General features: G+C 38.0%; 1 protein-coding gene across 11 annotated transcripts in view; it reads right to left on the reverse strand.

Moving 5' to 3' along the window:
- The window catches only part of Robo2 (roundabout guidance receptor 2), a 1,540,028-nt gene that overhangs the window by 1,192,943 nt on the left and 332,038 nt on the right, over nt 1-15,047 (reverse strand). For 4 of the 11 annotated variants that reach the window (XM_085832479.1, XM_029470224.2, XM_029470223.2 and 1 more), the window contains exon 1: nt 424-1,844. The exons of 1 other annotated variant lie outside the window; for it this stretch is intronic. In XM_085832479.1, coding sequence (XP_085688605.1) covers nt 424-553 — 130 coding nt within the window. In that variant the 5' untranslated portion in view covers nt 554-1,844. Of the gene's footprint in view, nt 1-423; nt 1,845-15,047 lie in introns of those variants that run through there. 6 more of the 11 variants (XM_085832483.1, XM_085832485.1, XM_029470227.2 and 3 more) reach the window with 2 other exon arrangements.

Genomic DNA, 15,047 nt, shown 5'->3' on the forward strand with positions numbered 1-15,047 from the left:
CAACTGGGATAGACTCAGCCCCAGATTTAGCACTGTTTCTCCAAACAACAATCTGATCATTACACGAAATCAGCCGAGAATCAAGAATATTCAAAATCTATTTCATTTTTTTTTAAATACAGCTTCCTAAGGAGAGCAAACATCTCTTTGCACTTAAACAGCATGCATCTGGCTCCAGAGTCTCCCTGCTGGAAACAATCACTACAATGCACAGCAAGCCCAGCATCCCCCAAATTGCAAACACGTATTTATATCAGTGAGAGAGACAAACTCTTCCTCTCAGCCACCTACCACACAGATCGCTTTTCCTGAAATAAAATCCTGATTTCAAACAGACAGCTCCCTTCCCCTTAGCTGTTCTTAAGTTGCCTTTGGCTCCCCTTGCTCCATTCAGATCTTTTACAGGAAACTTTTATTACTTACCCCCCTTCCAAGGTTTGCCCTTCCAGGGGGTCCTGGTCAGCTTGCCTAGAGTTGGTCCAGAGAAGAATAACATCAAAACGAAGAGAAGTTCGAGTCTAGTAATTTTGTCCACTTTCTCGGATGATAACATTTCCACAAGTGAATTTTATAAAATTTCTCACATCCTCTTCCCTCCCGGTTCTGAAGGTAGCATTGATCATTGAGAAGCCAGAGGTAGGTGGTGTTTTGCCATCTTTAGCAGCTGAAGGAGCAGCTCCCTGATGTAGCCCTGAGCCAAGCTACATTTCTCACGGCTCCAGCTCCTTCCCCTCAGCCCGCAGTCAGCACTGTTTCCACTTTAAGAGCTGTAAAATCATTCCTGCTCTCCACTTTGCTTTCAGTGGGAATATTCCTCAGCGTCCTGCGTGCACTTGATTGAAAATGATAAAAACAGGAATGTGTGTCCAGCAGAAAAAGAGAAGAGATGTCAGGACCGTGTGAAAAAAAAAGATGAGAAGCAGTTGTACTGACAGCTTTCAGGCTGCCTGTGTGATCCTAATAGCCGTGCAGCCAACCAAATTGCTCTTTTAAGAGTAATAAGGCTTCAGTGAAAGCTGGTATCACAGCTACTTGGGTGGGTAGTGCTCGGCTTGAAAATCACCCAGGCACCGCCAGCAGATAACGACTGCTTCAGTCCAGACTCAGAATAGGAAAAGCTGAACAAAAATATAGTATGCACAGAGGGTAGTTAATCTGTTGTGAGGACAGAGGGGTTTTCCAGCGATGTGCTAGCGACAGGCTCAGCACCTAGAATGCAGTTTCCCTTCCCATTCCTTCACCTTGTGAGTTTACAAAAGCGAGGTAACTGCACTAATTATGCGTAAATGGATCCGAAATATTTATTAGGTATAAAATAAGTACCTCATTTTTTTCTTCACAATATTAAAGAAAGAGGGCAAGTTCTCAGTGCCTTTTTCCTGCACCAAAGTCCTTTAGGCACTCTCCTATCCTCCCCTCCCCTTGAAGAACCCTCATGAATGTCACAAGGAAACTTTTGAAATATCAGAGAGGGGCTGCCCAGGCTCTGTTAATCACACATCCAGGGACTCGTTTTTTTGTATTTGTTTATGCACATCGCCATGGAGATGCAAACACTCTAGAAATCTCTTGGCCTTTTGCAAGTCTATTTACGAAAATGCTGGTGGTCTGGAGGTGTGTTTATCTTAAAATCCAACCTCACAACTCCACCTATGGATGACAAGGAGGTGAGCAAAGAAACCTAGAATTCTAGTTTCAGATAATTCGAACTTTATTTCTAAAACCTGAACTTGAATGAGCATGGACCAGAACATTTCAAATCTGTCTATATTTTATTATTGTCCATATGGCCAATTATTCCCTTAATCAGTGAGCCACAACACATAAATTATGTATTTATGTTTTAAAGCAATGGCTTTCAATATTATGGTAAACCACCAATTTTTTTTCAAGTATAATAAATTGGTCTTTTCACATCGTGTGCTTGGAAAAAGTACTTTGAAAAGAATGAGTTGTCTCATTTTAAATAACCTATATAATTTGAACCTAGTTTTAGATTTAAACATACAGATAATAGAAAATAAAATTTTACTATGAACAGGACAATGATTTTAATAGGATACTCAAAGAATTAATTTAGAAGTAGAATAAACCTCTACATTTCACTACCAATTTCAGAACTTCCAAGATATTTGAAAACAGATCATATCATGCCCAGTTTGCAAGGAGTAATTTAAAATTTATGTCTGAGCATATTCTAAAAGGTCAGCTCATATTTCACTCTGAATTTTCTTTTTTCTCAAATTTCTCCACTTCTTGCTTAGCATGTATCATTTGCTGTCATTAACTGCATTCAAACATATATTGGTAGAACTCACTACTACATTCTGATAAAGACTCTAACACTATGCTCATATACTATTTACCAGCTTAATTCCTCTTAGTAGAAGAGTTCACTCTCATATCTGTTTATTTCTTCTTAATGATTTGTTTCTCCTTAGGTAGAACATAAAAATGGCAGGGAGCTAGGCTAGCATTGGATCAAATCTTGTTGGCAGAGACTGTTGAACATTTCTGAAGGACCTGGACTGAGCAGGGTTAAGAAGAAAACCACTCCTTCCTTAATGGCTGATACATTTGGTCAGGTGGATTCTTAGGAAATGACACGTTTAGATTTTAAAGGTTTGCTTCCCATTCAGTGACCCGTGGTAAGCACCAGAACCTAGATCTCTCTGGTGGATAAATTGAAACAGAATTAGAACTCAACCAGTGGTGTTCATGGCAAGAAGGTCATTTCCTTTTAGACTTTTCTGCTGAAGTTTGAGAATGTGCCCAAGACTTCTTCTTCATGCTAGAAAAGAGATTAGAGAGCCTCCACCCTTGAATATCTGTACCCAATAGAATGAATGAGGGTAGAGACAATAACAAAAATATCAAATATATAATACAGAGACACATTTGTAAGAAGCAGACTTCTCAACTAAGTTCATATTTGTGGTACATCAGCATACCATGAGAGCTAAATATGTAATATGTGTTAACTCATTTATAAGTCAATGAAGTTGAACAATTATTACCCCCATATAGTATTTTGTACATTGTTACAAAGAAAGCTTAGATTCCTTATCTAATGTTATATAGCTGTGGTTTGAACTTAGTGCAGTTCTGAGCATTTGTTAATCAGGTGGTAGGCCCTCTGCTGAAATTGTCTGCATCCAATCTTTCTGAGATAGCTCTTATGTCAGGAAATTCACTCTCTACAAGATGAGCAAGTACAATAGTGATATCATACTCTCTATATGTCACATATTGCTCTTGTATATGCATAAAAACTATGTAAAGTGAGTCTGATACTATTCATCTTTACGGATGCTGCTTTGCGCATTGTGGCATAAGTGGTAAAGCCAGGATTCAGATGAACTAGGTATTATGGATTCAGATTTCAATAATTTGCATCACTTTTCCATTTCCTGCAAGAAGAGTCAAGAAAAACAGCTAGGAACCATTGTGTGTGGATGTATGTGAGAAAGAGAGTGCCAAGCAGTGTGTACAGGCAACGGTGAATTGATGACTCCTATAGGTTATGGTAGCATGGAGACCCACAAATGGGAAAAATATTAGAGATAATCCCACAAACAAACAAACCACCACCACCAACAACAACTAAAACCAAAACCAGAGTAAATCACCTCACTACGTGTTCCTATAATGAGGAAATTGAAAAATGCTGTGATACAACACAATAAACGTAGTGTTGGTCATCCAGTAAGTTAAGAAGACTACAAAGAAGAGATATAAAAGAATAATCTATGTGCATTAAAAGGCCAGAGGAAGACTTGTATTAAATGATGCATTGGGCAGAGAAGGTCAGTTTTTGACTATGAATTGTCATTAGTTCTTAGTTTGAGGAGAAGTTAGGCCAGATAAAAAAGAAGCCAATCCAGGTGGAAGGATGATGAGGACGCAAGCTTTCCTCCTTCTAAGATCTACCAGGACTTCAGGGTGCCAGGAATAGTGAACATATGGGTAACTAACAGAATACCAAGCAATGATGGCCAAACGGTAGCTTCAAATTCACCAGCTACCGAAGTTCTCACATGGTAGGCTCAGTGATGAGCTATAGGTAAAAGGTAGTGAGGGAAATTCCATGACCCTAAATGAGTTTCAACAGCAACAAATATTATTTGGTGGAGAATAAACTTGGAAGCAGGAAAACCAATAATAAATGTGTAGCAATATTCCAGGAAATATGTATTTGTAAACTGAACTGACACTGAACAATACACAAAAAGACTATTTTGAAACAAACATTAAGTATTCTTGTCAGCATTTCCCATCAAACATTTAATACCTTCATACAAATATTCAGGCAACCTGTGAGATAGAACAACTGAAACAAAACTTCTTCTTGATTTTATTTTTCAAGAGTGAATATACAAGAAAAAGTCCTTGTCATTGAGGTACTTGTAGTTATAAGAAATGAGTGGTAGGCTGGGTATGTCACTCAGTTCTATAGCAGTGTCAAACATATATGAGGACTTAGGTTTGACCAGTAGCAAGATAAAGAGTTAGAATACAGCAAAAGATTAGCAGAAAAAGAGAGATAAATCTCTAAAATTTATTTAAAATCTTTATAATTTGTTTATTTATATCTCAAATGCTGCCTCCTCTCTTGGTCCACCCATCACAGAGTTCCTCTTCCATTCCCCTCCTCCTCTCCTCTGAGTTTGTGTTGTCCCTCTGGTTATCTCCACACCCTGGCGCATCATGTCTCCTCTGCTCATATGTAGCAAACATGCAGTTCAGTATCCATGTGGATCCCTCAGCAACTGGAGTAGAGCTAAAGAGAAATAAATTGAACTTTGCTCCAGTGTTTAGCCATTTGGCCCAATCATGACATAAACTTGATTCTGTCAATCCTCCTGGCAAGTCCTCCAGCTTTGGGACAACTAAATGAAAAGGAGAAAACTAAAAATTATATTAAATTTTACTATAATACTACTATTCAATTATGCTTTACTGTTACTATTTATGCACAATAAGATCGTGTCTTTCATCATTTTCTCAACTAATAATTTTCTTAATAAGGGTATAATCTCTTTAATGACTGATACGAAGTAATAACAATATAACAAAACTTATGCAATTGTGCCATTGATAATTGAAAAAATGTTGGAAAATTAAGCCTTGGCTGATAAGTTTATAACAGAAAACATTACTAGAGTTGCTAAGGTCATTTGAATTTATATGTATATCTTGTTTATTACAGTGATATGTTCCCCTTGTTAGCTGTGGTGAAGATGGAACTATTCTTTACTGAAGGCATTATGAGTTTATCTACAAGATTATGCAATAGTTTAAAAGTAGATGATGTTGTTACCTTCAATCAATGAAAGTGTGGAGACTCACTTTATCACAGCAGAAAATGCACTGGTGGGTGGGGGATGCTCCCAAAGCACTCAGTGGGTAGAATTCAGTGACATTACTAGATGCCATATAAAGCACAAAACTGTACTCACAGCAGAGATACCTGGTGGAAGATGCTAAGAGTATTGAGTGTGACAAAAATCTATAGTATCAGTTGCTTATCTGATCACAAAATGGTGATTATACTACCATCATTCAATTTAAGCACAGTTAGACCAAATGTTCATGTCACTAAATCTCCCTAGATGAGCACACACCACTTACTACCACTGTGCATCCCAACAACAGCGATGGAAAGTAATGAACTTATATTCTGCTGTTTCAAATAAAGCCTCCTGCTTTCCCTACTATGATTTACACAGGAGACTCTCTCATCCCCTGAACACCTTACATCAGCCAACAAAATTGGTGGATTTGCTGAGCCAGAGAGCTAAAAAGGGCCCAGTGATGCCTGTATATATCAGCATGCATCTCCAACGAGAAAAATCTCCATGTCCCTCCAGGACTCAAAAGACCAGAAAACATTACCAAGCACACACAGCTGTGTCATTCTCCAGTTGTTTCCCTTTTATTTCATTGACAATGATTAATTTCTACCAACCATAGATGACCTCATTGTTAATGCCCTGAGAGCCTGCAGAAAGAATGGAAACAGGCAATCCTAGGAGATAGGAAGTTGGGGGGAATGCTCCAGAATGCACCAGAGACCTGGCAGGTGAGACACTCTTAGGACTCAAAGGGATGGACCTTAGATGAAATGCCTGATAGTAGGAGAGGGAACTTATAGAACACACTTCCAGTAGAAAGACAGGGCATCAAATTAGGGAGGGGGGGCATCCCACAGTCATAACTCTGACCCATAATTATTCCTGTCTAAAAGAATTACAGGGATAGAAATAGAGAGGAGCCTGAGGAAAAGAAGGTCCACCAACAGGCCCAAAGTGGGTACCAGCTCAAGGGGAGGTCCCAAGGCCTGACACTATTACTGAGGCTATGGAGCACTCACAAAAAAGGACCTAGTGTGACCATACTCCAGAAAACCCAACAAGCAACGGAAAGAATCAGATGCAGATATTTGCACCCAACTAATGGACAGAAGCAGCTGACCCCTGTTGTTGAATTAGGGAAGGATGAAAGAAGACGAGAAGAGAGGCAATCCTGTAGGAGGACCAACAGTCTCAATTAATCTGGACACCGAGATCTCTCAAACACTGGACCACCAAACAGGCAGCATACACCAGCTGATATGAGGCCCCCAACACACATACAATAGAGGACTTCTGCATCTGTGTTCATTCAGAAATGATGCACCTAGCTCTCAAGAAACTGGAGGCTCCAGGGAGTTTAAAAGTGGATGCTCACAGTCAGCTATTGGATGGAACACAGGGACCCCAACGGAGGAGCTCTAGAAAGTAGTCAAGGAGCTAAAGGGATCTGCAACCCTATAGGTGAAACAACAATATGAACTAACCAGTACCCCCCACCGGAGCTCATGTCTCTAGCTGCATATGTATTAGAAGATGGCCTAGTTTGCCATCAGTGGGAAGAGAGGCCCATTGGTCTTGACAACTTTATATGCCTAAGTACAGGGGAACACTAGGGCCAAGAAATGGGAGTGGAAGGGGGAGGATAGTAGGGGGGAAGGGCATGGGGGACTTTTGGGATAGCATTGGAAATGTAAATGAAGAAAATACGTAATTTTTTTAAAAAAAGGAAAAAAAAGTCAGGTGGTGTAGTAGGTGGGGAAATCCACATGAAAACAGGGGGTGGGGAGGAGATATGGGATGTGGAACTGTCTGAGTGTGGGTTGGGAGGAATATAATATGGTATGTAAAAAATTAATTAATTAATTGATTACAATAAACAAACAAATAAATAAAAACACTCCGTTGGCAAGCCACTAAAATAAATTTTAGATGAGATTTAATCAGAGAGTGGTAAATAGGTAAAGAAATATCTTGATAACTCTTGAATGACCACAGATTAATTCATTAATATTTACAAACACACATACATAGTGACCACTAATTGCTTGGCTATTACTCTCTGACTCTTCAGTATTTAAACTCCCTCTGTGAGCCACAATGGAGATTTTCATATTTTGATGTCATATTAAAATTTATTTTTATTTTCAGAGGTCCATCGGTGGGTTCACATGTGAGTTCTGGGGGTGGGAGCAGATGTAGTGTGTAGAAGATAGAATTAGATGGCCTGTTCTAGAATTAAATTGGTGTGTGATGTCTGATATGGGTGTTGGAAGTAAAACTTGAGCCTTCAGCAACATGAGTTCCTAAGAGCTTGTGAACCATCTCCCTGGTTCTCACAATCACAATGATAAATTTTAATTCTTCCTATCTTTGCCGTATTGTCTTTAAACAAAAATAAGAACTCTTTGATTACTTCTTGTCGGTTTTTGTCTCCTACAACTACAAATAATTTGGAGGCTCAATAAGAAGTTACAATAACAGTTGAAATGTGATCATTTTATTTTCAAGGTCAAGCAGGAGTATTTCACAGGTAGTTAATAAATGCATATTTCACAATGAGTTCAGGGGAGGAATTTATTCAGGTTAGTTGAAATCTTGAACCAATGCAACAGAAAAAGAACCATTTCTTTATGCTGTAACAGAAATTTTTCTGAAAAATTATATCTTTTTCAATTGTCAGTGAATTTCTAGAGTGAGTACCTTTGAATCTGTCTGATGAGGTAGGCACTGCAGTATCTGAGTGTTGCTGGATGACACACTACTTCTTCTTTTTAATTAGGTATTTATTTCCAATGCTATCCCAAAAGTCCCCGACACGCTCCCCCACCCACCCACTCCCACTTCTTGGCCCTGACGTTCCCCTGTACTGAGGCAGATAACTACTTCTGATCCTCCTAGATTGTATCTACGGGATGCAAACAACAGGCTGAGAGCAGCTGTACTAATAGCTCTGTACCTCTAAACAGAGCTCTTACTGTTACATTGTAATAGTAAGTTTCTTGTTTGTTTGATTTTTAACTGAAAGGTAATATATCATTTCCATTTTCCTTTCCTCATTCTAATCACTCTTATGTATCCAACTTGTCCTCTCTTGAAAACACGCCCTCTTTTTCTTTAGTTCTTATTGTTTTACACACACACACACACACACACACTACATACACACACAAACACACACACTCACACATACACACACATGCACTCACACATACACTCATATACACACACTCACACATATGCACACATACACACACATATGCACACATACACATATACACACACTCAAACACACACACACACACTATACAGTTTGTTTAGTGAAATCATATGTGTATGATTTCGGGGACACCCACATGACACTTGAGAACTAATGAAGAGCACATCTCAGGGAGGACTATTTATTCTATTCTGAGTGTTTTCTTCTTGCATGGTGCTCTTTGTTTTAAAGATGATCTCACCCATGGGATACTCCTTTGTTTACCTAAATCAAAACCTGAAGAAGAACAACACCAATACCTAAAAATATTGAATGGGTAGATCTACATTGCACTTCTTTTATTATTCCCTTTCCATTAGAAAAAATATAATGAAAGTTCATATGGATTATTTGAGACATCTTGTTATCTGTAATTTCATCTCATAATATGCTCTTACAGGGAACAAGATTTTGGCTGTGGGGAGTGAATCTGTCTTCTTTATTGATCAGTCAGCCCTGCAGTCATGTGATAACAAGTGGTTGTCCCTAAGAACATGTAAGACTAACACTAAATGACACAGGAGCTCGTGTGTGTGTGTGTGTGTGTGTGTGTGTGTGTGTGTATTTGTGTGTGTGTCTGTGTATGTATATATACACATATATGTGTGTATATGTATACATATATGTCTATGTAATATATACATATAAGTATATATATTATTGATATATGCATATATTATATATAATCACCTACTGTGTTAAATACAATAAACTAAATAAAATCACATGTGTGCTAAATAAAACAAATGTAAGAGAAGATGTCATGATCATGAAAGGATGGACAGGAGTCCGCAGGAGGAGTTGAAGTGGAGAAGGCGGGATGGAGATGACACAAATATAATACTTAAAAGACAAACTTAAAAAGACATTATAGAACAGTTGAGAAAGGCAGTTTTGCATTTTGTACTATAAATTTCTTAATTTTAAAGAGTGGTTGAAATAGGGAGAGTGTAAGTGGTAATCGCGAGGGAAAACACTTAAACACTACTATGTAGCTTTGATTTAATAAGTTGTATGGAAAAGCAAGGCATATGCATTATAGAATACTTTCTTCATGTGGCTTGGAATGTGCTCCTGGTCTACAGATGCTAAATGTACTCAAAGTCTAGAGATCTCCAGCTCTGTTGGGAGGAAAAGGCTCAAGCATTCTTGCTTTGCCGAATAGTGCCCAGTTCCTTATCTTTATAAACACATTGCTCAAATAAGACGATTCATGTTGAGTTTTTTTTTTAAATGAATGGCATTTAATATATTGGGAGATGTGTGGAAAAAGGACATATTTCAGGCCTATAATAACGTATGGCTATCCTGGGTTGAAAATGATTGCTTGATACACTTTAAAAGCCAGGATATGAAACCTGGAGAAATGTTCAAGTGAGTTTCTAAAGAATCATGCCTGAAAATATACAAAATATAATTTTCTCTATCACAGATATTTTCTCAAGCTTATGTAATATTTGTTTATAGGACAGGAAGGTACTACAATTTTGACATGGTCTGTTGCCTACAGCACATCAATTACATAAAACATTTGCTATTTAAGGAGATATCAACCGGGTGTTTATTAAATAACTACTGTTTTTTTTTTTTTAGTATTATAACAAAAGTATGCTACTATCTCATGAACTTAGTAGAAAGAGTAAAAGAAAAAAACTTAAGTCTTTTTAGCTACATAGTACAAACATTAAATTATGGTTTTGTAGAGTCCCATGGGGAAGTTTGCAGACTATGTATTAATGCCTGCAGTTGAAATCTCCTTGGGGTTGTCTCCTGAGTGTTCTTAAAGCCCTGGGGATACAATCATGTAGGTTCTATTTCTAGTTAAATGGAAACTCTTATAAGAAAATATCTCTCTGTATTGCCAGCATTGAAGATAGAGTTGTTGCACAGATAGCTGTTTTTTCCTTGTTTTGTTGTTTTTTTGTTCATTTTTTGTAAAAAGCAAAGACATAGAATTTTTCTAGTGTATACGTTTTAAACAAAAGTAGTATATGTGAAATCTTAAGTCAGATACCTTTACAAAGTCTATAACTGTTTTCTATGACTTATTTCTATATTCAATCAGAAATTATAGTTGGGATGGTTAAAATTCTATACTGTATATAGCTGCACATGGATGTATACATGTATAGTTAATATGCACAAATATAAGTATGCATCATTATATACATAATCTAATATACTCCATAAGTAGTTAAATTGTATTTTATAAAAGAAATAATAAAAGTAAATTTGATTGTCTTACAAGTAAACATTGACATGAAAATAAAAATTTAAATGAGAGATCTTGTATCTTTCTGTTTTATTTTGTTTTGTTTTGTTTTCACCAAGAATTACCTCCATACCAACTAGCCAGTAACATGGATGTCTTCTTCATCCACAGACAAAAACTATTTCAACAAAAAGAATGACAAGAACTTTAAAAAGAAAACTGAGATGCCAACTGTTGTCTTTTAAACTGATTTAAAATTTTAGCCATGTATCACTTTTGTTACCAGTTATATATATTTTTTTCCCAAGGCCAAAACCATAAAAAAAATACCTCTCCTGGGCATATATCCAGAAGATGTTCCAACTGGAAGAAGGATACATGCTCCACTATGTTCATAGCAGCCTTATTTATAATAGCCAAAAGCTGGAAAGAACCCAGATGCCCCTCAACAGAGGAATGGATACAGAAAATGTGGTACATTTACACAATGGAGTACTACTCAGCTATTAAAAAGAATGAATTCATGAAATTCCTAGGCAAATGGTTGGACCTGGAGGGCATTATCCTGAGTGAGGTAGCCCAATCACAAAAGAACTCAAATGATATGTACTCACTGATAAGTGGATATTAGCCCAGTAACTTAGGATACCCAACATATAAGTTACAATTTGCAAAACACATGAAACTCAAGAAGAACGAAGACCAAAGTGTGGACACTTTGCCCCTTCATAGAATTGGGAACAAAACACCCATGGAAGGAGTTACAGAGACAAGTTTGGAGCTGAGACAAAAGGATGGTCCATCTAGAGACTGTCATATCCAGGGATCCATCCCATAATCAGCCTCCAAACGCTGACACCATTGCATACACTAGCAAGATTGTGCTGATAGAACCCTGATATAGCAGTCTCTAGTGAGACTATGCCGGGGCCTAGCAAACACATAAGTGGACGCTCACAGTCAGCTATTGGATGGATCACAGGGCCCCCAGTGGAGGAGCTAGAGAAAATACCCAAGGAGCTAAAGGGATCTGCAACCCTATAGGTGGATCAACAGTATGAACTAACCAGTACCCCGGAGTACTCTTGACTCTAGCTGCATATGTATCAAAAGATGGCCTAGTCGGCCATCACTGGAAAGAGAGGCCCACTGGACTTGCAAACTTTATATGCCCCAGTACAGGGGAACGCCAGGGCCAAAAAGTGGGAATGGGTGGGTAGGGGATTCGGGGGGAGGGTATGGGGGACTTTTGGGATAGCATTGGAAATATAATTGAGGAAAATACGTAATAAAAATATATATAAAAAACTATATTACAAGGCCACAGACTCTGAGAGGCCAGTAATGATTAACAACAGAACAGAAAAGGGAAGGAGGGAGGGAGAAAGGGAGGGAGGAAGGGAGAAAGGGAGGGAGGAAGGGAGGGAGGAAGGGAGGGAGGGAGGGAAGGAGTGAGGGAGGGAGGGAGGGAGGGAGCAAGGGAAGGAGGGAAGGAGGGAGGGAGGGAGGGAGGGAGGAAGGAAGGAAGGAAGGAAGGAAGGAAGGAAGGAAGGAAGGAAGGAAGGAAGGAAGGAAGGACGGAAGGAAATCTCTTATGTCACAAACCAAAGGGAGCAAGTGTTCCTTTCCATTGTATCCTTGCCTTTTATTGCTCCATTCATTGTTTTTCCAGGAAGAACATACTCACATTCCCCTGAAATGTTCTCAATTTTATTTATGTGAACCATTCAATTAACTCTCACTCCTTAAAATGATGCTAAACAAACACATTTTCATTCAAGACAATTCTTCAAATACCAGGAAAGAGCTACTTTCTCCCATTAGTCTCAGCCCTAAATTTACCTTGCAGCTAAAATCCTCCATTCCTGTACGTTCAACTTTCAGAGTGGCTATCACCTGCAAAATTTCCTGCTTTTGAATTTCTGGATACTATACGTTTGATAGAGTCAGTCATAAAATCTGAGTCAACATTATTTAATCATCTCACATCACAAAACTGGAGTTATTTCTTCTCGCATCATAATGCAAACTAAATAAACAGGGCAGAAATGGTCTGACAGCTGTTGACAATACCCCAACCCTTTTCACATACCCACTACTCTGTTTCCATTGGATTATTTCATGACAGAAGACTGTCTCACAATTATTCACAGGTTCATGTTCTGTGTCCTCTGGTATTAAGTCTAGTAATTTTGACAAGAACAGAGTCGCCTTGCTTCATTTTCTTTTCTGTTGGATGTCAATTTTAGGTTACTGTCAGGACTATTAGTTACCCTCTGAAACTTCTACAAAGACGCTACTTCTTTGCATTCATATTAACTTACTTAAGTTTCTCTTAAACAATCTGAACCTAATGTTTTAAGTAACTATGCATAATAGAATAATTTATACACACATAGATACATTAACATATATATGTGCATACATAAGCAATAATTCCTAAGTAGGAGAATTTGTTAATTAATCTCCCTTAACAGCAAAATAGCTTCCCATTAGTCAAGTCTCGGGTTAATTAATTCACCAGATGAGGAGTGATATAAGTCTTGGTGCATCCCCCTAACTACTTACTATTCCTTCCAGGAGACATGCTCAATATATTCTCAAAGAGCAGCCTGGTATCTGCTTCCATGGAAGCAGAATATTATTAGCACTAGGCCTGATATACATTTTTTGGAATATATATATATATATATATATATATATATATATATATATATATATATATTGATCAATATATATATACATATATATATGTATATATATATATATATCAAATGTAACTTTTCTTTGACACAGACCCATCTAATGAGCAGTAGAATGGTAGGAATCATTGAGAATGGGTGTGGGGATTGATGATATAAGAAGCAGGAACTCCCTCAGACTATTGTTGAGGTTTGAAAAGATTTCTGGGTTTTTTTTCCCTTTTATTGATGAAATGTTGAGGCTTTTACTTTAAAGAAACATACAGTAATTATACACTTCAAGATGGCAGATGAAACTTTGCTGTGACAGAACTTGCAAAATCGAATTCACCCCCTTATAAAAGAATACCTTTTATAAAGAAAAGTTACCTTTTCCCTTCCTTTCATGTATGAGTGTGTATGTAGAAATATGTGCTACCCTGTGGGCTCTGGAGATCCAATTCAGGTCATTGGGCTTATCAGAAAGCATGTTTTCCTCCTTAGGTATCTCAGCCATACATACTCCTCTCCCCCCACCTTGATTATGGATTTCTTGTGAATATTGACAGTCAAAAATGCTAGGAAAAAAGTCCGATCCTCTGCAAGCTGGCGATTCCCCTTGGACCCATCTGGTTCGGTGACTCACTCAGATGCTTCTCTTAGGTAATTTACATGATCTAAACGTCTGACCTTGTGGCAGTGGCTCCATCTGTGCCCATCTGAGTCTCACTTAACAAGTCCCAGCTGCTTCACGTGGATGTACAGAAGGCAGATTTTAAGACTATACATGGATACCTATTTCTAGCTGATATATTTCCATGTATGGACTTCCATTCAACATTTGCACATGGATATAAAGACAGTGTCCTGACCTTCATCTTGCCATCCTCTACCAATCACGATGTACTTCTGTTATTATCTTACCCTATGCTACATAAAGAAGCTTATTGGGGTGAAACTATCCTTGGCATATAAGCAGAGTTTTCACAGACTGGCAGCAAAAGAGAGACATGGAGAGTCAGAGAGACTTAAATGGCATCTGATGGAATGTAACTCTCTCTGAGAAGGAAAGAGAGTGGAGAATGATCAGCAGCTGTTACCTCTATTAAAAGCCACAGGGAAAAATCAAATCAAATCAAAACAAACAAAACAACAACAACAACAACAACAACAACAACAATCTCAGTGCATATTCAAGTGAATCTGCACTGCCAACAAACTAAATGTCTCTGGAAATAGATTCTTTCCCTTAAGCTATAGACAGGAAGCCACGTCCCATGAGGACTTCCTTCATTAGAGTCACTGTGAAACACTCAGGTGAAAGCCCAATAGCCCACATGAACTTCTGACCTAAAGAGCTATGAGCAACAGTGCTGGAAGCAATTTGTCATGTAGGACAACTTAAAAAATAGCTAACAGGAATGGTCTGTCCTTCTATCCACTAATGTCTTTACAGACATTTCTTTTTATTTAAAAACAATTTCATCTATCTAGTTACTCAAACAAAGAAATTAGAATAATTTTATGGCCTTTCACGTATGCAG

Source organism: Mus caroli, unplaced genomic scaffold (assembly GCF_978045245.1).
Source record: "Mus caroli unplaced genomic scaffold, Mus_caroli_1 scaffold_17, whole genome shotgun sequence".
Lineage (NCBI taxonomy): Eukaryota > Metazoa > Chordata > Mammalia > Rodentia > Muridae > Mus > Mus caroli.